General features: G+C 47.0%; 2 protein-coding genes across 14 annotated transcripts in view; one reads left to right on the top strand and one right to left on the bottom strand.

The window, feature by feature from the left end:
* The window catches only part of SYTL3 (synaptotagmin like 3), an 86,258-nt gene extending 67,257 nt beyond the window's left edge, over positions 1 to 19,001 (top strand). For 10 of the 12 annotated variants that reach the window (XM_008524936.2, XM_008524931.2, XM_008524938.2 and 7 more), the window contains 7 exons: positions 2,335 to 2,513; positions 9,720 to 9,822; positions 12,599 to 12,769; positions 14,393 to 14,498; positions 15,509 to 15,614; positions 16,424 to 16,629; positions 17,648 to 18,035. In XM_008524936.2, the coding sequence (XP_008523158.1) occupies positions 2,335 to 2,513; positions 9,720 to 9,822; positions 12,599 to 12,769; positions 14,393 to 14,498; positions 15,509 to 15,614; positions 16,424 to 16,629; positions 17,648 to 17,757 (981 nt within the window). In that variant the 3' untranslated portion in view covers positions 17,758 to 18,035. Of the gene's footprint in view, positions 1 to 2,334; positions 2,514 to 9,719; positions 9,823 to 12,598; positions 12,770 to 14,392; positions 14,499 to 15,508; positions 15,615 to 16,423; positions 16,630 to 17,647 lie in introns of all 12 variants that reach the window. The other 2 variants (XM_070602853.1, XM_070602851.1) reach the window with 1 other exon arrangement.
* Positions 18,343 to 19,809, bottom strand: part of EZR (ezrin) — a 50,800-nt gene continuing 49,333 nt past the window's right edge. For both annotated transcript variants that reach the window (XM_070602855.1, XM_070602854.1), the window contains exon 14: positions 18,343 to 19,803. In XM_070602855.1, the coding sequence (XP_070458956.1) occupies positions 19,639 to 19,803 (165 nt within the window). In that variant the 3' untranslated portion in view covers positions 18,343 to 19,638. The remainder of the gene's footprint in view (positions 19,804 to 19,809) is intronic.

Here is a 19,809-nt window from a genome sequence, read left to right as displayed (position 1 = left end):
TAAATATTTATGGAGGATGTACCAGGGGCCGGGCCCTGAGTTGGGTGCTGGAGATGAAATTGAGGGCAGACACATGCAGCATCCCTGCCCCCACAGAGTCCCCAGTCGAACCGGGGAGGCGGATGTTATCTTCCTTCAGAGAGAATTTTCTTTTGCTCCCAGCAGACAGCTAGCGTGGAGGCAAACAGTCTTCACCCATCTGGAACTGAGCTCTTTCAAAGCTACGTTTCAGTCTTTGCGAGGACTGGTTCATTTCCAGTTGACTCCTACTCCTAGGAAGAAAGCCTTTGAGGGGTCCCAACTGGAAGGTTGAAGCTTCACCGAGCCCTTCTCTGTGGTGGGCTTGAACTCCCATTTTTTCTGTCTAGTAAGAAGAAACTGCTAAAGCATTTTTAAGCTTCCCAGCCTCTCAGTGACAGCTTCCACTTCAGCAAACACCTCGAGAGGACAGGCAGCATCTCGTGGCAGGCACTCTCATTCCAGCGATTGCTCTTTTCTCTGGGCTTAGCGACTCAAGTTCTGCGTGCCTTCCTAGCCTTGGATGCTAGTTTTTGTCGCCCAACCCTGTTAGATTGCTGAAAAGCTTGCTCAGCTTCTGAACCTCATTGCTGTTGTGTTTGGCTTGACTTCTCAGTCGTCCAGCTCTGTGCTGCGTGCATATATGAACAAATGCCCAGAGGGAAATGCTGCTCACCTCACTGTGCTTCTCTTCTCTTCAGTATCTCGGACCCTTGGGTCCTGGCTGTCTCGGTAGCTCTATGCTGCCTTGAAACAGTTTGCTGTTTAATTCAGTTTTTTATTTGTTCTTGGCAGAGGAGTTGGTGTAATACGATTTAGTCTGAAGTGAAGTCCCACAGTGAATGTCAGTTTAATTATGAGAATTTTTCCTTTTTTGTGGAAGATTAGCCCTGAGCTAACAGCTGCTGCCAATCCTCCTCTTTTTGCTGAGGAAGATTGGCCCTGAGCTAACATCCGTGCCAATCTTTCTCCACTTTATATGTGGGACGCCTGCCACAGCATGGCTTGATGAGCGGTGCCATATCCACACCCGGGATCCGAACCGGTGAACCCTGGGCCACCGAAGCAGAACGTGCGCACTTAACCACTGCGCAACCGGGTTGGCCGCTAATTATGAGCACTTTTTAGCACCTTCCTACATCCACCTCATTCCTCCTTCAAGCGGCTCACGCCATTTGCCAAGCTTCCCTATGCATTGTCTTCTATCTTTGCTCTTTTGTAACTCGCTTATTCATGCTGTCTCACCCCTCCATGCCTTTTTGAGTGTGAAAATTTTTTAAATGGTTTTCCATTCTAACCCTTGTGTGGGTGTTGACAGATGACATTTTTCAGAGCCGGTGACTGGGTGTGGTGGCGTTGGTTGTGTTCCTGGCATTAGTTAATTCAGGTCCGAGTCCCTCTGATGAGTTGTTGGTGCTGTTTTGTTTTTCTCTCTCTCCAGTGAGACGGAAAACCCCAGGCTTTCTTCTTAGTTTCTTTTCAGGATGCTTTCCAGCGTGGAGGAACTTGTTAGGAATTAGAAGTGGAAATCACTTAGGGTTCCCTATTTCTGTAGAGTCAGCGTTGAGATTGGTTGCATGCAAATGGGGGCAGACATTTAAGCAAATTTAACAGTGATAAGGCAGTCTGTTCTGTGTTTCGGGCACAGGCATTCTATGCTACTCGTCAACATCACCTAAGCTTAGAGCGCCCATCTACGTGCCCTGACTTGTGATGGCGGTTTTGTTTTTCATCCTAGGTCCCCATAAAAATTTAAAGACATTTGATCGTTGTCTTTGGCTGCGTATTTTACCCACTTTATTCCGTTTGCTCCTCGCCGTAACCCCGTGAGGCCAGTGTTCATTCTTCCATTTAGACTTTGACGCAGTGAACGAGTAGCAGAACCAGCATTTGAATGCAGCTTTATCTGATTCTCGGTCACAGGCACATAGCCCCACACTCTGCTGCTTTCCACGTGGCTGGTCCTGCCATGGATACCATCTGCCCTCCGAGAGCTATCTTTGCAGAATTGCACAAGAGACAGTCCACTTCATTCCAAGTGATTTGTGTTAAAGAACGAGATTGTGTAACCTTTATTACTAAGCAAAGCCCGTATCTGGTCAAGACAGGACCTTCTGAAGATTTCCCCATCTCCTTAGGGCAGAATATGTGGCAACTTATTTTGGGAAAGTACAAACTGGTGCATTATTAACTGAATGTGAGTCAGGATGCATGCTCTGTGTGAATTTTTGATTTATTTGATGTCTTGAAACCGTAACTGCAAAAAAATGGATTAACTATGAAGTAATTTATTCCATCTGTCATTCTTGATTTCAGGGAAGTTTAATTAGCATTAACAGCACTTGTACAGAGATGGGCAATTTTGATAAAGCCAATGTCACTGGAGAAATAGAATTTGCCATTCGTTATTGCTTCAAGACCCACTCTTTAGAAATATGCATCAAGGCCTGTAAGAACCTTGCCTATGGAGAAGAGAAGAAGAAAAAGTGCAATCCGTAAGTTTCTTTCTCTAAGTTTTGACATAAGATGATAGACTCATTGATTTTAAAGTTTATATGGAAAAGTGAAAGTCCAAGAATAACCAAGACAATTGTAAAAAAAGAACAAAACTAAAGGGACTTATATCAAGAATTATTCTAAAGCTGTAGTGATTCAAACAATGTGTAATTGATACAAGAATAGACAAGTAGGTCAACAGAACAGAATCGAAGTCCAGACACAGACCTTAGCATGCATGGGAACTTACATGATCAAGAGGCTATTAGTAATCAGTGTGGAAATATCAACTTCAATCAGTGGTGTTGGAAAATTTGACTTTCCATATAGGAAAAATAAAATTAAAATCCTGTGTCACACAATCTAGGAAGATTAAAATTTTTTTTTTCAGTTGATAGATACGAAGTGGTATCTCCTCATTATTTTAACATGCCTTTCCCTGATTACTAAAAAGATGAACAACTTTATTTATTTATTTTTTTTGAGGAAGATTAGCCCTGAGCTAACACCCATGCCCATCTTCCTCTACTGTGTACGTGGGACGCCTACCACAGCATGGCTTGCCAAGCAGTGCCATGTCCGCACCTGGGATCCGAACCAGCAAACCCCGGGCAGCTGATGTGGAACATGCGAACTTAACTGTTGCACTTGGGCTGGCTCCTGAGCAACTTTTTTTAAAAAATAATTTTTTTACTTTTTTTTTTTTTTTGGTAAGGAAGATTGGCCCTGAGCTAACATCTGTTGCCAATCTTCCTCTTTTTTATTTTCTCTCCCCAAAGCCCTAGTACATAGTTGTATATCCTAGTTGTACATCCTTCTAGTTCTTCTATGTGGGGCGGAGCCTCCGCACGGCTTGATGAGCAGTGCCAGGTCTGCCCAGGATCTGAATCGGTGAACCCTGGGCTGCCAAAGCAGAGTGTGAGAACTTAAGCACTATGTCACCGGGCCAGCCCCAAGATGAGCAACTTTTTATAGGGTGTCAGCCACTTAGGTTCCCCTTCTGTGAACTTCCTAGTCATAGCGTTTGCCCATTTTTGTACTGAATTTTTGTCATTGTCTTACTTATTTACAGGAGTTTGGTTTTTAAATCCGTTTTTAATACAATTCATCATTATTTATATGTATTCTATAGATCTTCTCCTGGCTGTTGCTTGCTTTCTAGCGTTGTTTATGATGACTTTTCTTGTACAGAAGTTGATAATGTCAAATTTATTAACCTTCTGCTTTAAAATGTCCGCTTTTTGAGCCTGTAGAAGAATTCCACCTGAAGGTTGTAGATATATTCTCCTCTATTTTCTTCTATTAGAGTTTTTTCACACTTAGGTCCTTTCACATTAGAACTGGAATTGATTTTTTGTGCCTGGTTTAAGGTAAGGACCACATTTTTCCCTCTCCCTGCTGAGAAAACTTTTAGCACACTGTTTTAATTACCAGCTGAGGAAAAAGAATGAATTGTTGGTCCAGTCAGACCCTCCTCTGCTCTGAAACCTTCAGTAGCTCCTCAGCACCAGACAAGTTCCGGCGTTGCTGTGGCTCTTATGGTTCTCTGTAACAGGGTCCCTCCTGTCTTTCCAGTCTTAACTTCGATTGCCCTACCTGTACCATACGCTCCAGGGAAACTGGAAATTGGAATAGCTATTGTTCAAAACTATCCCCTGACTTTTTCCAAATACAGTCATGTGTCGCTTAATGATGGGGATACCTTCTGAGAAATGCATTGTTAGGCAATTTTGTCCTTGTGCGAACATCACAGAATGTACTTACACAAACCTAGATGGTACAGCCTACTACACGCCTAGGCTCGATGGCACTAATCTTATGGGACCCCCGTCATATATGGGGTCCATCATTGACCAGAATGTCGTCATGCGGCACATGACTCTGTGAGGCTTTTCTCGTGTTTGTGTTGAACCACTTTCCTTACTCTACTCCCACGATAGAAATCCCAATCCCGTCCATTCTTCAGACTCATCTCCATTCCCATCAGAAACGTTTATTCAAGCCTTGACCTTCCAAGCACGTTACCTCTGCTATAATTCTCAATAGGACTATAGTGATGTGGTTGAGAGTATGGACATGGGACCCCTGGCTCCACTGTTAACATGGTTTGATCTTGGGCAAGTTACTCAACTTCTCGTGTCTTAGTTTCCTCACTGTAACACGGGGGTGATAATGGCAGCTACTTCAAAGGATTGTTGTGGTGTTTCCCTGCATTAGCCCATGTGGAGCCTTCAGAACAGTGTCTAGAACATCGTAAACCTTCGACAAATATTGCTCTTCAGCAAGTGAGGTGGGAAGTGCACAGAGAAGGTAGGCCTAAAGATCCATATAGAGATCCCCTGGAGGCTTTGGCCAAATACTAACCTGCTCACATGCAGGACAAGATTTCATGAGGTCTGTCAAGGGACAGCCACTGGGGGGTGAGAGTTGAACAAAAAATCCGGGAGTTACACCCGGCTGGGAAAGACTGGTATTCTGACCATCCAGAGTGGAGACTTTGCTGGATACCCGGGGCATTCACTGGACTCTGAAAAAGACATACCTTAATAGTAAGGCTTCTCTAGTCCTGGGTAAAGGCTACTGCAACCCATCCTAACTAGGCAAAATCAAGCCTTGATAGGATCAAACTGAGTCGCCAGGAAGTGAAATGCTTGCTAGAACAAAACTCAACCCTTTCCAAAGGAAAAACATAGTCCAGTGAGGATTCTGGAAGATGGCAGAGTTGGAAGCATCAGGAATCCATCTCCACATGTAGACAATGATTGCATTGGCAAACTCTATCTGGTGTAACTATTTTGGAACTCTGGCGTCTTTTTTTTTTTTTTTTTGCTGAGGAAGATTAGCCCTGAGCTAACATCCATGCCAGTCTTTCTCTATTTCGTGTGTGGGTCACCACCACAACATGGCTGCTGATGAGTAGTGTAGGTCTGTACCCAGGAGCCAAACCCACACTGCCGAAGCAGAGCACACCAAACTTAACCACTAAGCCATGGGGCTGGCACCTCTGGAGTCTTTCGAAGGCTTGCAACTTCCAGGGGAAGGCTTGCATGGTATACTGGGGTTACTATCAGTCAATTTCAGCTCCTAGCACAGTCGCAGTGCCCGTCCCCCACCCCAACTCTTTGGCACGCATTCCTGGAGCAGCTTGCACATGGCTTGTAGGAGCCAGGGTGGGAAAAAGGATCCTGTCCTCCAAATACGAGGGGTCTCTTCTCTGATTGCTGCTTCTTATCACAGAGGTGCAGACAAGGAGGCAGCCACTGTTGTTGCATCTCTCCCTATTATTGCACCCCTCTTCCCCACTGGCTGAAGTGATTTTCAAAAGATTTAAAGGGCCAGTGCCCTTATTTGTCTTCTCTCTTCATTTTTCTTTTTCCCTTCTTGGGAGCCAGATACTAAAGACTAGGACATTAAAAAGTAACTGCGTATACAAGGAAAATTAGAAAGTGACCATGCATGCCCAGGTACAGGGTCAGAAAGGATCTGGAAAGACCTTAAGTTTACACCTCATGCTGATCCTTGGCACAGGGACTGTCTGCAATAATAAATTTAAAAATAAGAATAAGAAACAATAACAAAAAGCAGCAAACCCTGGGGAAGGGAGAGAATCTGTTTTCCAGGGTCAACACATTATTAGAGACAAGTGTCCAGTGTTCAACAAAAAAATCATAAGGCATGTAAGGAAACAGGGAAGTCTGGCCCATTCAAAGGGAAAAATAAATCAACAGAAATTGTCCCTGAGAAAGATCCAGGCGCAGGTTTACTAGACAAGGACTTTAAAACAACAGTCTTAAAGATGGTCAAAGAACTAGAGGAACTGTGGAGAAAGTCAAGAAAACGATGTACGAACAAAATGGGAATATCAATAAAGAGATCAAAAACCTAAAGAAAAAGCAAAAGGAAATTCTGGAGCTGAAAACTGCAATAAGTGAAATGAAAAATTCACTACAGGGACTCAAAGGCAGATATGAGCAGGTGGAATAAAGAATCAGTGAACTTGAAGACACAACAATGGAAATCACTGAGCGTGAGAAACAGAAAGAAAAAAGATCAAAGAAGAGTGAACAGAACCTCAGAGACCTGTGGGACACCATCAAGCGTACCAACATACGCATCGTGGAAGTCTCAGAAGGAGAAGAGAGAGAGCAAGGGGCAGAGAGAATATTTGAAGAAATAAAAGCTGATAACTTTCCAAATTTGATGAAAGACGTGAATATAAATGTCAAAGAAGCCCACTGAACTCCAAGTGAGATAAACTCAAGAAGACCTGCATTGAGACACATTATAAACAAGCTTTTGAAAGCCAAAGACAAAGAGAGAATCTTGAAAGCAGCAACAGAGAAGAGAATTGTCACATACAACGAATCCTCAATAAGATGATCAGTAGATGTCTCATCAGAAACTGCAGAAGGCGGTGGGTCCGTATATTCACAGTACTAAAAGAAAAACCTGTCAACTAAGAATTCTACATCCAGCAAAACTGTTCTTCGAAGGCAAGAGAGAAATTAAGACGTTCTCAAATAAACAAAAGCTCAGGGAGTTGGTTACCACTAGACGGTAGACTAGTGGTAGACTCGACTTAGTCCTGCAAGAAATGCTTAAGGGACCTCCTGCAGGGTGAAGTGAAAGGTTACCAGACAGTAGCTCAAAGATGTATGAAGAAATAAAGCTCTCAGTAAAGGTAAGTACACAGGCAATTATAAAAGCTAGTATTATTGTAACAATGATATGTAATCCACTTTTTGTTTTCTACGTGGTGTCAGTGCAAATAATCAATAACCTACCTGCAGATAAGAAAAATATTTAAGGAGCTAATGTTGGGGACCAGCCTGGAAGTATTCTCTTCCCCAGGGAAGAAAGTACTCTGGTGAAGTGTGGTTTACAGCATGGTTAGATACCGTTTCAGAACAAAGAACATACATCAGGCATGACAGGAATAGAATTTTTTTCCCAAAGTCACAAGGAGATGTTCTGGCGCACATCCACAGCAGGTCAACTTGACCTTGGTTCTCTGGCAAGGAAAGCTTGTCTTCAAAGAAGTATTGGTATTGGCATCAAGGAAAGGGAGACATCCATCCCTATCTTTAAAGAGGGCATTCTTTGCTTTGGGAAAATGTTTGAAGCAGACGTACAATGCATATTCAGTGGGCCATAAATCCGACTGCTCTGGGAAAAACAAGTTTTAGGCCGAATCAGATTTAAACCAGAATGGCTTCCCCATATGCCTCAATGTGTGAAAACTTCTTATTATTCTTATTATCTTCATCAATGACTTAAGAGACTAATGCATTAAAAAAATTACTAGTTTCTTCTTATTATTGTGACTTTTGTTTGTAACTCCACACTTTGTCTTTGACATAATTTAAGAGATTAATGCATCTTAAAAATTATTGTTTGTGTTTTTGGTCACCCAATGTATAAAGATGTAATTTTGTGACATCAACAATGTAAAGAGGTGAAGACGGAGCTGTTTGTATGTTATTGAAGTTAAGATGGTATAAATTCAAAGTGGAGTGTTATGACTTTAGGATATTAAATGTAATCCCCTTGGTAACGACAGAGAAGACAGCTATAGAATATACACAAAAGGAAATGAGAAAGGAATTTAACATTTCATCACAAAAAAATCAACTAACCAGGAAAGAATCCATCATTGCAGGAAATGAGAGACACAAAAGCTCTTCTAAGGCATAGAAACAAATAGCAAGTCAAGTCTCTCCTTATCAGTAATTATTTTAAATGTAAATGGTTTAGACTCTCCAACCAAAAGACAGAAATTGGCAGAATGGATAAAAACGTAGGTCCCAACTACATGCCAACTACAAGAGACTTGCTTTAGACCCAAAGACACAAATTGAAGATATTCCATGCAAATGGGAACCAAAAGAGAGCAGGGATGGCTATCCTAATATCAGACAAAATAGACTTTAAATCAAAAAAGGCTATAAAAGATAAGGCAGGACATGATGTATTAATACAAGGTTCAATACAGCAAGATGATATAACAGTGATAAATGTCTATGCACCTAATAACAGGCCGTCAAGACAGATAAAGCAAAAACTGACCTAATGGAAGGGAGAAATAGATAATTCTACAGTAGCAGGTGGAGATGTCAGTACCCCACTCTCAATCATGGGTAGAACAACCAGACAGAAAATAAGTAAGGAAACAGGGACTTTACCCAATAAACCAGCTAGATACATGGGCGTGTATTTTATTATTATATAGCTGTAAGCTATATAGGTATATTTTATGTATCCTGTTCATATGTGTGAGATCTTATGACGATCAACAATTTAAGAGTAAATGAACGGTGAGGAATTGGTGACAGTGAGCCTCGAGTACCTTTTCCAAGAAGTTTGACTAAAAGGGAAGAAGAGGCCTGAGACTGGGGCTCCAGGTGGGACCCCGATCAAGAGAGGGCTGCTGTTCTATTTTGCTTTGGGAAAGTTGAGCCTGTTTCCAGCCTGTGGTCATCTGGTCTGGGCAAGCAGGGTCATTGCCATGAATAAAGCTGCCAGGGGAGCCAGAAGGGCAGTCAGTCTCGAGACCTGAGTGGAGGGAGGGGCCTAGAAGAGGATTTCAGGGGGTGGGCGGAGTACAAGTGGAGAGATGGTCTCTGTCGTGCTTCCTCTACCAGCTGCGGCCTCCAGACTCAGCGGAGGTATTTCCTGCTGGTCCTCGGTGACGGAAGCTGGTCCTCAGCATCAGGAGGCCAGGCTTTAAGGCCCCACAAGGGAAAAGCAAAGTGTGAGGCATACCCTTTCCATTTCCACTTTTTGTTTTTTTTGCAGGTTGAGGGGAAGTGATAGGTGGAGGGAGGACAAGCTGGCACATGGCCTCTATATCCAGGCAGCTTAGAGCACCTGCCACCCACGGAGCCCCGAGACCCTCTGGTTCCACGGTCGTCCCCAAATGGCAGGTGATGAGTGATGTGGATTCCAGGAGTAAGGCATGGGGACAGCAGGGGAGCTTCATGCCCCCAGGAACGTTCCAGAGGATTACAGCTAAAGACTGTGTAGCCCAGAAGCTGTGTAGCCAGCACTGTCATTGTTCCCTCGCGGTGGTGGCCACTAAGCCCTTTCCATCAACCCCATATTCAGCGGGGAGCAGGATAAAGAAAATGCTGATGCGCAATTCCCCTCCTGAACCTCTGCCCGCCCCCCGCTGAGCTTTCACCTCGCCCTCTGTGTTTGGCCACCAGGTACGTTAAGACCTATCTGCTGCCTGACAGATCCTCACAGGGAAAACGCAAGACTGGAGTCCAAAGGAACACGGTGGACCCGACCTTTCAGGAGACCGTGAAGGTACTTGCTGGACAAATATTCATGTGCTGAGTCCCCCCATCCCAGGCTGAGCACAAGGGACCGGAGTCCAGCCGATGTTTCTTCCAAACTCTTGAGTCAGTTAAATATAAGTGCAGACACCTATACATTTCTGCGGGCTCTGTCAATCAGTGGCAAGTTCGTAGAAAATAAATCTCAGCCTTTGTCCAGGAAAAGTGCCGTGTTGGCTGGACGGGAGAATAGCTCTTCATTAATCATTTCCAAGGAAATGGTGAAAAAGAACCTGGCTGCCTCTCAATTTCTAAAACGGGTTTGTCCTGTTGACTTTTTATGGCGATCGGAGAGGGATCCCAAGCACATTAACCTACTGAGTTACTATCTTCACCAGGGTGCTCCTTTATCATAACAGCTGGCAAATCCAGGTTTCTTCCTACTTTATGAAAAAAACAGTCATTTTATGAAAAACAATTTTATAGAGGAATTGCTTGGGTTTTCACTTTCTTTGGTGCTAGGAAATATGATTAGAGACAGGGAGGGAGTGCCTCACGCTCGGGTTGAGAGGGGAGAGTCGGAATGATGTCTGGTGTGTGCAGATAGCTAGGAAGAACAGTCCAGATGGTGGAGATGCATCCAGTCAAGGCTGGGCAGCCTAAGGATCCCATGTTTCAAGACTGCAAAAGGAGAGGGCTTTGCCTTCCTTGACGAGAGGGACCTTCTTGAACTCCCAGCCAGAGGCCATCCGGGCAGCTGTCACAAGAGTCCCATTCATGAAATAATAAAAGCCATTGTTTTCTGCGCCCCTGCTGTGGCCAAGAGTTCATATACTCCCGACCCAAATATTAGAATCTTCATTTACCAATGGGGAAACGGAGTATAGAAGTATCGCTCTAATCTACCACAGACTAGCAGCTCTTCACAAAATTTATGTTCATAGGAATCCCCAAGGGATTTTTTTTTTTTTTGAGGAAGATTAGCCGTGAACTAACTGCTGCCAATCCTCCTCTTTTTGCTGAGGAAGACTAGCCCTGAGCTAACATCCATGCCCATCTTCCTCTACTTTATATGTGGGACACCTACCACAGCATGGCTTTTGCCAAGCGGTGCCATGTCCACACCCAGGATCTGAACCAGCGAACCCTGGGCCGCTGAGAAGTGGAACGTGCGAACTTAACCGCTGCGCCGCTGGGCCGGACCCAGGGATATTTTTTAAAAAGTAGATTGTGGTTCAGCAGGTGTGGGCGGGGCCTGAGGTGCTGCTGGTCTGAGACCAGGCCAGTATCCGGTCACTACAGCCTAGACTTCAGATGGTTCTGCTCACGTACCTGCTCAAAGAATTCTGGAAAGCTGTGTACCCCTCACACATTTTAAGTGGATATCTAAAATTCGTCATCCTAAGTTTAATTGAGGTATTCTGTGCTAAACAGAGGTGAACCAGTATTTCACATTTTATGAAATAAGACAAAGATGAGGATTGACTATAGTTTAGATAAATATTTAATTATACAGTTTGATTTTTAAAGTTTTAACTACCTTCTTTAAAATGCACTTAGAATCTCAAAGAAATCACTTGAAATCTTTATCCATGGATTTTTATCCAACATATTGTGAATATTTTGGTTATCCTGGAAAACTGTCCAGATAGATTGAAAAGAATCCATGTCCCTAATCTATTTTTAAATTCAGAATATCCCCACACAGGCCGAGCCTTATCCTTCATAGAAATGTGTCTAAGACAGAAAAGATGGGAAGATGGAGAGGCTGAGCCATCATCAAGAGATTGGCAGAAACCAGTATTTCCCGTTACCCCTTTGTTTAGCGCAAGGGCAGGGCTGTGCAACCTGGGGCAGGCACCAGAGCGGGGTTCGGGCTGTGGAAACTGTCTTCTGCCATCTGAGAGAAGGGCCTGTGAAAGGTGAGGATCTAGATATTGAGCCTCCAAGCTTTCTAAGCGGAGCACCCCTTGGTGCGCAAGCCGGGTGTGCTGGTACCCCACTTGAAGACCACTCTATGGGGCCGATGGGAGCTAAGAGTTCAATAACTTGTGCTTTTGCTCATTATTGAGAAAAGCCAATGATAGGGTCAGAAGGAGGCTCTGAGAGGCTGAGGTGGGTCGGCCAGCTCTCTTGGAAAGCCTGGCTCAGTCCCCTTACCTGCGAGAAGGGTGCTGGGTCAGGCTCACAGGGGGCTCTGCCCTGCAGTCTCCCTGGGGGCAGGAGCCCACCATGGGCTGGGGGATGGGAGGGGAGGCTCTCTCATCCTCCTGGGGCTGCTGAGATCTCCGAGTAGGGACATGAAAGGAGTGCCTCTGCAGGACCCCCAAGCCCCAGCTCGGGCCGGCTCGTCCTCCACATGCCTTGTCCCTCAGGGTGAATGCCGGCCCTAAAAGCTCACGCTTTGCAAGTTTTAAAAATAGAATTCTTGTTTTCTGTATTTTTGGACAACCCTGGCGGGGGCAGTGACAGCCACATGCAAATTCAGATGTTCAGTAGCACAGGTCTCGGCTGGATTTCCAGAGCACCTTGCGCTGGACAAAGACTTTCATCCTTGTCTTGGGGAGAGAACCTGACCGTGGGAGGGGGGCTCGGTGGCTGCCCAGGCTTTTCCCCAGACCAAGCGCTGGGCCCTTGCAGAGTGGGGGAAGTCTGTGCTTAAGAAGGGAGAGGCCCCTCACTCCGAGCAGCCTGGCCCACTCTCAACACACCAGGACCCTGGCTGCGCCTTGTGGAAGGGAGGCCCCTGTGGCCCCGGAGCTGTGGCCCTGGGAGCCCAGCTGACTGTCTCTGTTCTGCCTCTGCAGTACCAGGTGGAGTCCGCCCAGCTGGTGACCCGGCGGCTGCAGGTCTCAGTGTGGCACCTGGGGATGCTCGCCCGGAGGGTGTTTCTTGGAGAGGTGATCATTCCTCTGGCCACGTGGGACTTTGAAGACAGCGCCACGCAGTCGTTCCGCTGGTATCAGCTCCGGGCCAAGGTAACGTCTGGTTTGGGACTGAGCAGTCCCCACCCCCGCACCATGGGGACTTTCAGAGGCATCCAAGAAGAGAAAACCTACCCGGGAAGCCTTGGACCCAACACGGATCACGCACTTGTCTGGCTGTGATCTTAAATAGGAACTTCCTGGGGAGACGAGGCTCCACGTCGGGCCCTCCTGGTGGGGTCAGGCTGAGCGGTTTTTACCTGCTCAGGTTTGTACTCGAATAGTCCAGCTCTCAGTGTAGCCCAAATTCCAGCGTGGATCCACTTGCTTCAGGGTCCCTTGGCCTCAGCCGGGTGACAGCTGCTGCCAGCCAAAGTCCATGACCTGTAGGGGTCAGGCTGCTGGGCAGCTGGGACCACGCCTCAGTCATGCGGCTACAATGCATTGTTTCTAGTTTCCCACCCCAGGCACTCCCCAAACAGTGATAGCTGACAGTGATTGGGCCAAATGCTCTGGGCAGGCAGAGGCCGCCCTGACCATTGGGATTTCCTGTCCCTGCTCTGACCCGGCGGCCTACCTCAGGGCGGGGGTCGGCTAGGCCGGGAGAGGAGAAGCTGGTTGATTTAGGGTCTGCTCACAAGCCTTGCAGGTGAGAGGAGGGGCTGGGGAGAAAGGTTAACTTCTCTTGGGATGAGAAAAAGTGGGCTCCATCATCTACGAAATGACAACAGGACATGCCAATCCCGGCGGTGGAAGTCTGGCAGTGAGGCCCCGTCTCCACCAGGCCTGGCCCAGGTCCCACGTGCCGTTCTGCCTCTTTCCTGTCTGAAGCCAGGGGTGCTCTGATTCACGATGCCTCCGCATGCAAACGTGTCTGGTTTCCGGCCACTACAGGGTCAGGCCGAGGGTCCTCAGCCTGGGAGATGCCCAGTCCCACCTCTCCTGTCCCACCTCTCCCGTGGTCATCTCTGTGTGGTCTCCACAGCCCCTGTGTCACCATCCTGGTGACCTGTGCCTTCTCTTCTCAGCGCCTCAGTCCATCTGCAGACCCCTACTTAGGAATATCCACTTGGAATGCTTTCTGCTATCCAAGTTCTGCCAGAGGCTTTACTTAATCCCACCTCCTCCGTGAAGGCTTCCCTGATTTGCCGGGGAGTTGGGGACAAAGAAGTGACCGACTCACCCAGACCGGAGAGCCACTCCTGGGCCGGGGGCACAGAGCCTGAGACGCTGCTGTCTCCAGTGCCTGCGTTAATCCCTGGCATGGAAGGGTAGCTTGACTCTTTACCAACCTGGATGGACTTGGTTGGGGCTTAATTTTACTGGAGTTTTCAAACTCAGGTTGTTCGCAGGTTCTCTTAGGAACATCCCATGGGAAAGCGCCAGGGCCTTTGAGCCCCTCTGCCTCCGCAGCCCATCTGCCTCGGGTGGGCTGTGTTTGCCTGGGTGGCTGAGCTGGGGGTGGTGAGGAAGGGAGTAAAGAATCACCATGAATGGAAGACCAGTCCTGCACGGGCATGTCCACTCCACCTCCGGGCTCTCCCAGGCCTGCAGAGGCTTTGCCAGGGCGTGGAGGTGGGAAGGGATATTTATGGACAGAGCTGAGGCAATCAGAGGAACCCAGAAGGTTCTGGGGGCTGGGGAAGCCTGCTTCTGAGTTCTGCCTCTTGCCCCCAGACAGAGAAATACGAAGACGTTGTTCCTCCAAATAACGGAGAACTTGCAGTCCGGGCCAAGCTGGTCCTCCCCGCAGGGCCCACACAGCTCCAGAGGCCTCACGAAGGTAGGTGGCTTCCAGCCCCATGAATGTTTGTCTGTCCCTGTGTCACCACCCCCAAAGCCTGGAGCAGCAGGTGGGCTGAGAGGTGGGACAATATTTTCCAGCATTTCCTCTGCCGCCCGCTGAGCCTGCACACTGCACTCTCATCAAGAGCTGTGAAGTGCGGCCTGGGGAAGGGTTCTCTGGAGTCCACGCTTGGAAGGGAACTGAATGGCGCCGAACGGGACCAGCCCTTTGATGCCCCCTTTAAAAGGCTGTTAGGACACCAACCCTGGGGCTTTCCTCCCAAGGGGCTGCTCAGATGGGCCCCCTGGTGAAAACAGGCCTGCTGTGGCCCCTCTTGAAGAATCACGCCCTGCATTACCGTTGGGAGTCTGGCTCCTGGAGAACCGAGAGTAGGTCTCAGGGCTGCAGGGCCCACAAGTGAATAACTTCCTGCTCCCGAGTCACGTGAGCAGCTGCTGCCCAGCAAGAGAACAGATCAAGGACAGGTCCTCGAGGAGCTTACAGGAGATTTGACCAACTTAGATAACACGGGGCGTATGGAAATAAGGATGGAGAGCGCGCAATCCCACCATGTCATTTACTGATTTCTTATTGATTGGGAGGGGAAATTCTGCTGCCGGAGCCCCCAGGGCCACCAGCAGAGCAGCAGCATCTGTGGGCATCACCAACCTCCTACAACAGATGTCTCCGGGCCCCCACTTTCCCCAAAATCACTGGCTACAACTAGACCAAAACCTCTGCATCCTTCCTCTCCTTGGGTCCCTCTGCAGCATCTGTGTGTAGGATTTTAGCATCCTTCCATGTTGCCATCATGCTGACCGTTCAGTGGAACAGCATGTGAGCAGGGCCAGCAGAACCTTCCATGACAGGCGTGCTCCTCTTCCTGTCTGCTCCCTCGGGGCCCGAGGGTCCTAACACATCCTTTCATTGAGCTGTCACTTTTGGGGTGGCGGAATTGCGTGCCAACATGTGGTAGGGTTGACAGTAAATGCTGGCTTTCCTTCCAGGGACAGGCGACCACCCATCACCTAATGGTCAACTCTGTTTGGTAGTGCTGGGAGCCAAGAATTTACCTGTGCGGTCAGACGGTACCTTAAACTCATTTGTTAAGGGGTAGGTATTCGATTTAATCAAATATTACTTATACTATTACTTATACTGTTCCGTAAGGGAACAGCAAAAAGTATGTCATTTTAAATTCGCCTTATTTTAGCCTTCCTATGAAAAGTCAGCAGAAGGTGTGTTAAAGACTCTGATTTCCAAGACCTTATGGGATTTGGACATGTCGAGGCTAGATTTGGAACACAACCTTTTAACCTGAAACCCAAATCTTATCAGTAAATCAGCATTTACCGACATGGCACGGCACAGAAAAGGTAGTGTTTAGTAAATATTCTCTTAGCTTAACATCTCCTCTGGGATTAACAGTAAGATGGGTGACTCTGCATAGTTCACTCTAATTCATTACAAGTGTGTCAGTGTTTCCAAAAGTAAAGCAAACACATTAATTATTATACAGCATTGCGAAACCCCCAGTCAGTGACAATGGAAAAATGATGGCTTACTGTGTTAAGATAGAACTGAGTTCATGTTCCCACTGTCACGTATCTGCATGGCCTCAGGCAAGTTACCCGGCCCTTCTGAATTTATTCTCCTGAGGAGAACAGGGTTAAAAAGAGATAACCTGTGTGTGCAGAGTCCTGGGTAGTGGGTCTAATGAGCCATGCTGTCACCCGCTGGACGCAAACAAGAGGGAGATTAAGGCAAAGGGCCGTGTGGCCTCAGGATCCCAAATTACCCTCAGTTCCTGGTTTAGCTCTTTCCTTGGCACGGATGGTCTCTCTGATGAGCCAGTCCCGGGAGGGCAAGGGGGCCGTGTGGAGGGCGGTATGACACGGTTTGTGTCGTTTTCCCCTCTGCAGCTGTCTCACTCTGCCAGAACAACAGAAACTGACACTCAAGTCCCCCGTCCTGAAGAAGCAAGCCTGTCCCCAGTGGAAACACTCCTTTGTTTTCAAGGATGTAAGCCCCTCTCAGCTGAGGCAAGCGAGCCTCGAATTAACCGTCTGGGACCAGGCCATCTTTGGTGTGAACGACCGCTTGCTGGGAGGAGCCAGGCTCGGGGCCAGTAAGTCTGTCAATTTTTATTGGGCCCAAGACACAAGGTTTATCCTTAGTGACTGTCTTGCGTGGATACCATTAAAAGGAAAATAATGCTGCCCTGATGGCGGGTGCTCTCATGGCTCTGAAATTGCCTAACCCGCCATAAATGGAGATTACCATAAAGTCTCGTTCTGACTCTATAACTGACGGATAATACAGCAAAGTATTTCAGCAATTTAAATCAGATTTAGACCTGCTCAAGAAACAAAAATTACAGGCCTCAAAATCGGCTGGGTACACTGTCTGCTTTTGTTTCTGGTGTTAGTCATAAAAGGATTATTTTCTTAAAGGAAAATACCTTCTTAACCCAAAGAAATGGCAACGCAGAAAGTATTTCATTAAGAGTGGGACAAAAGGGTGACGCTTTTCAGTCTTGCTCAACAGGGGTGCTCCTGGTTTGTGGGGGGCAGTCCTTTGTTCGGGAGGGCCTGCACACCCTGGCCCTGCCCGCTGGTTGCCAGCAATATGCTCCCCAACACTGTGACAAGCTGAACACCTGCACATGTGTCTCCAAGGCCTCCAACCGAGGATAAACAAGACTCACCATGAAATTACAATTTGTTTTAAAAGGAACACTGTCCAAAGCACACCCCGTTCCTCTAAGGAACTCCTTCCCATGAACAAACCTGGCCCCTGGTCAGAGACACCCCGACCTGTCCACGGCCACGGTCATGTATTAAGACGGGCGACTCCCTTCTCAAAAAACCAACCCACCAAGCCCGTTCTCTCCTGGAGGAAACTGAACAGCTTCAGGCTTTTGAGGCCTCACAGGCCCTGGGAGAAATTCCTGAGTGTGTTCTCTTGGGGGTGAGGGTCTCTCTCTTACTCACCAGTGGATGACATTTTAATACGGTCTTATGCTGAAGTGAAAACTTCCTTTATACCTTTCTTGCCGGTCCTCATTTTTAAAAAGCTCAGGAGAGGGATGGGAAAGTGGTGTGGGGACCCACTGTTGCTAATTTGTCATTTCACTCACGTCACAGAGGAAGATCCAGCTGGCGGTGCTGACGCATGCTCACAGTCAAAGCTTCAATGGCAGAAAGTTCTTTCCAGCCCCAATTTATGGACAGACATGACACTCATCCTGCACTGACGCGGAGGTTCCAGTTTGCAGTGGGTGTTTCAAGGGCTGCGTGCCTGAAGGTGGGCTGAAGGACTGGGTGTGGACGCACGGCTGGAAAAGGCCCTCTGCACTGTAAACACTGTCCATCTAGTTGTCATGTAGCTAAAACGTTCTTCTTTATCCCTCTGTGTATAGTTAAGTTAAACAGAGCAATTATTATGTTATATAAGTAAGACTCAGGTTGGTTACCTGTGCTTTGAGAGATGTGGAAAATGGCCAGATTTCAATAAACGTTCAAGTTACTTGTCTCCCAGTGCTTATAAAATGGTGAAAATTACATTGCACAGTATGTGCATTTCAGAGAGAAAAAAGGAGCCTGGCTGACTATTTGATCCCTCCCACTCTGCTGTGGAAAACTGTTTCTAGAAGCAGGTCAGCCAACCCTGTGGAGTGCTGTGAGGACTGGCATTGCGGGCTGGTAGGCGCTAAGGTCCTGGAGGGCCACCTGGCCCCACAAAGCATCGCTGACAGGTGACAGGGCTGCACGGACAGTCGAGGCGAGAAGGGCCCTCCCTCCCGCCCAGACACATGCGCGTAGACATCCAGTGGGGCATCTTGCCTTACACATCGTTTATTTCTTAAGTCTGCGGCACAGGGTTCCTCTGCACAGGACGACCTGACCAAAGAGGAAAAGGACAAAACAGAACACGAGAAGGAAGGATATGAATGAGCAGGACCGGCGGTGTGTGAGAACTGACATTTTAACGGCTTTTCAAGGATGTGGGAGCGAATGGAAATAGGTCCGGACAGGTTCTTCTTGCGGAAACAAGAGCCGATACCCAGGTCGCAAGAGTCCCTTCATGGCTGGAGTCTGAATTATCAACATAGTGTGTGTGTGTTTTTCAAACAAGAAGCTCTGATAGAAAACTGGAATGTGCATAGCCAATTACACGCACAAAGAACATGGAAAGTACAAAAAGGCATTTTTACAGAGGTGATTCTACCAGTTAATCAGCTTCGTTCCTGCCCTCACGTCACACCAGATCAAGTGCCGTGGTTACATGGTTTTTCATATGCAATTCTTTTATTATTCTGTAAAAGGTAACAAAATATACAGAACGAAACTTTCCCTTTTTTAAACTAAAGTTACAAACCCATTTTATCACTTACATATAAATACTATGCTCTATAGCTGATCATTCATTAGATGTATAAGTCCAACAACATAGCCCTCTAACTGTTAGGCAAAAAAAACAAAATAAGAGAAGTTTATCCAAGAGTGTCCTCCTCCTGGATCGTTTATCCTGGACAGTCCCAGGATTCTGTCAACTGCACTGAAGGAAGAAGGAAATCATTGTGTGTGTGCACATGTATGTTAAGAGAGCATCAGACTCAGTTTTCAAAATAATTTTCACCCCTCAAAATACATAAATACACAAAGATGGATCCTTCATAGAAATCAAGAACAAATCAATCAATTGGAGCTAATTTCAAATCCAGAAAAAAGTATGGCACAGAATATAAGCCACGATGTGGTTTTAATTATACTGAATCTCGTATCATACATGCCGGCATGGAGTTTGTTATCCACACTTGACAGGCATCTTTCCTTAATCCAATCAGTCCTGCTCTGAGCAGAAAATAGGAAGTGATCCAATAATAATAACAATATTAATAAAAATCAGGCCTGTTTGGCACTATGATACAACTGGGAAAAACAACCCAGGGAAGCTTCCTCTGGTCCCAGCCCCAGAACGTTCCCATGGAAATAACTACTCTCTTTTTAAAGGAACTGGAATACGACGAGGGGTCTAGATTTGGAGAGCTACAAAGACACGTTTTAGCGCCCGACAGTGACCCTGCGCAGAGCCCCGGCGCGAGGCTCGGCTGCCCACAGTCCAGGCGGGGCCCTCACAGGGCCTCGAACTCGTCGATCCTCTGCTTGGTGTTGCCCTGCCGGATCTGCCGTAGCGTCTTGTACTTGTCTCGGCCCTGCCTCATGTTCTCGTTGTGGATGATGTCATTGTGGGTCCTCTTGTTCTCGTCTCTGGCCTGGGACAGCTCACTGGTCAGAGTCTGCAA

Source organism: Equus przewalskii, chromosome 32 (genome assembly GCF_037783145.1).
Source record: "Equus przewalskii isolate Varuska chromosome 32, EquPr2, whole genome shotgun sequence".
Lineage (NCBI taxonomy): Eukaryota > Metazoa > Chordata > Mammalia > Perissodactyla > Equidae > Equus > Equus przewalskii.
The sequence above is the reverse complement of the archived record's forward strand: the minus strand, read 5'-3'. Positions and strand labels throughout refer to the sequence as shown.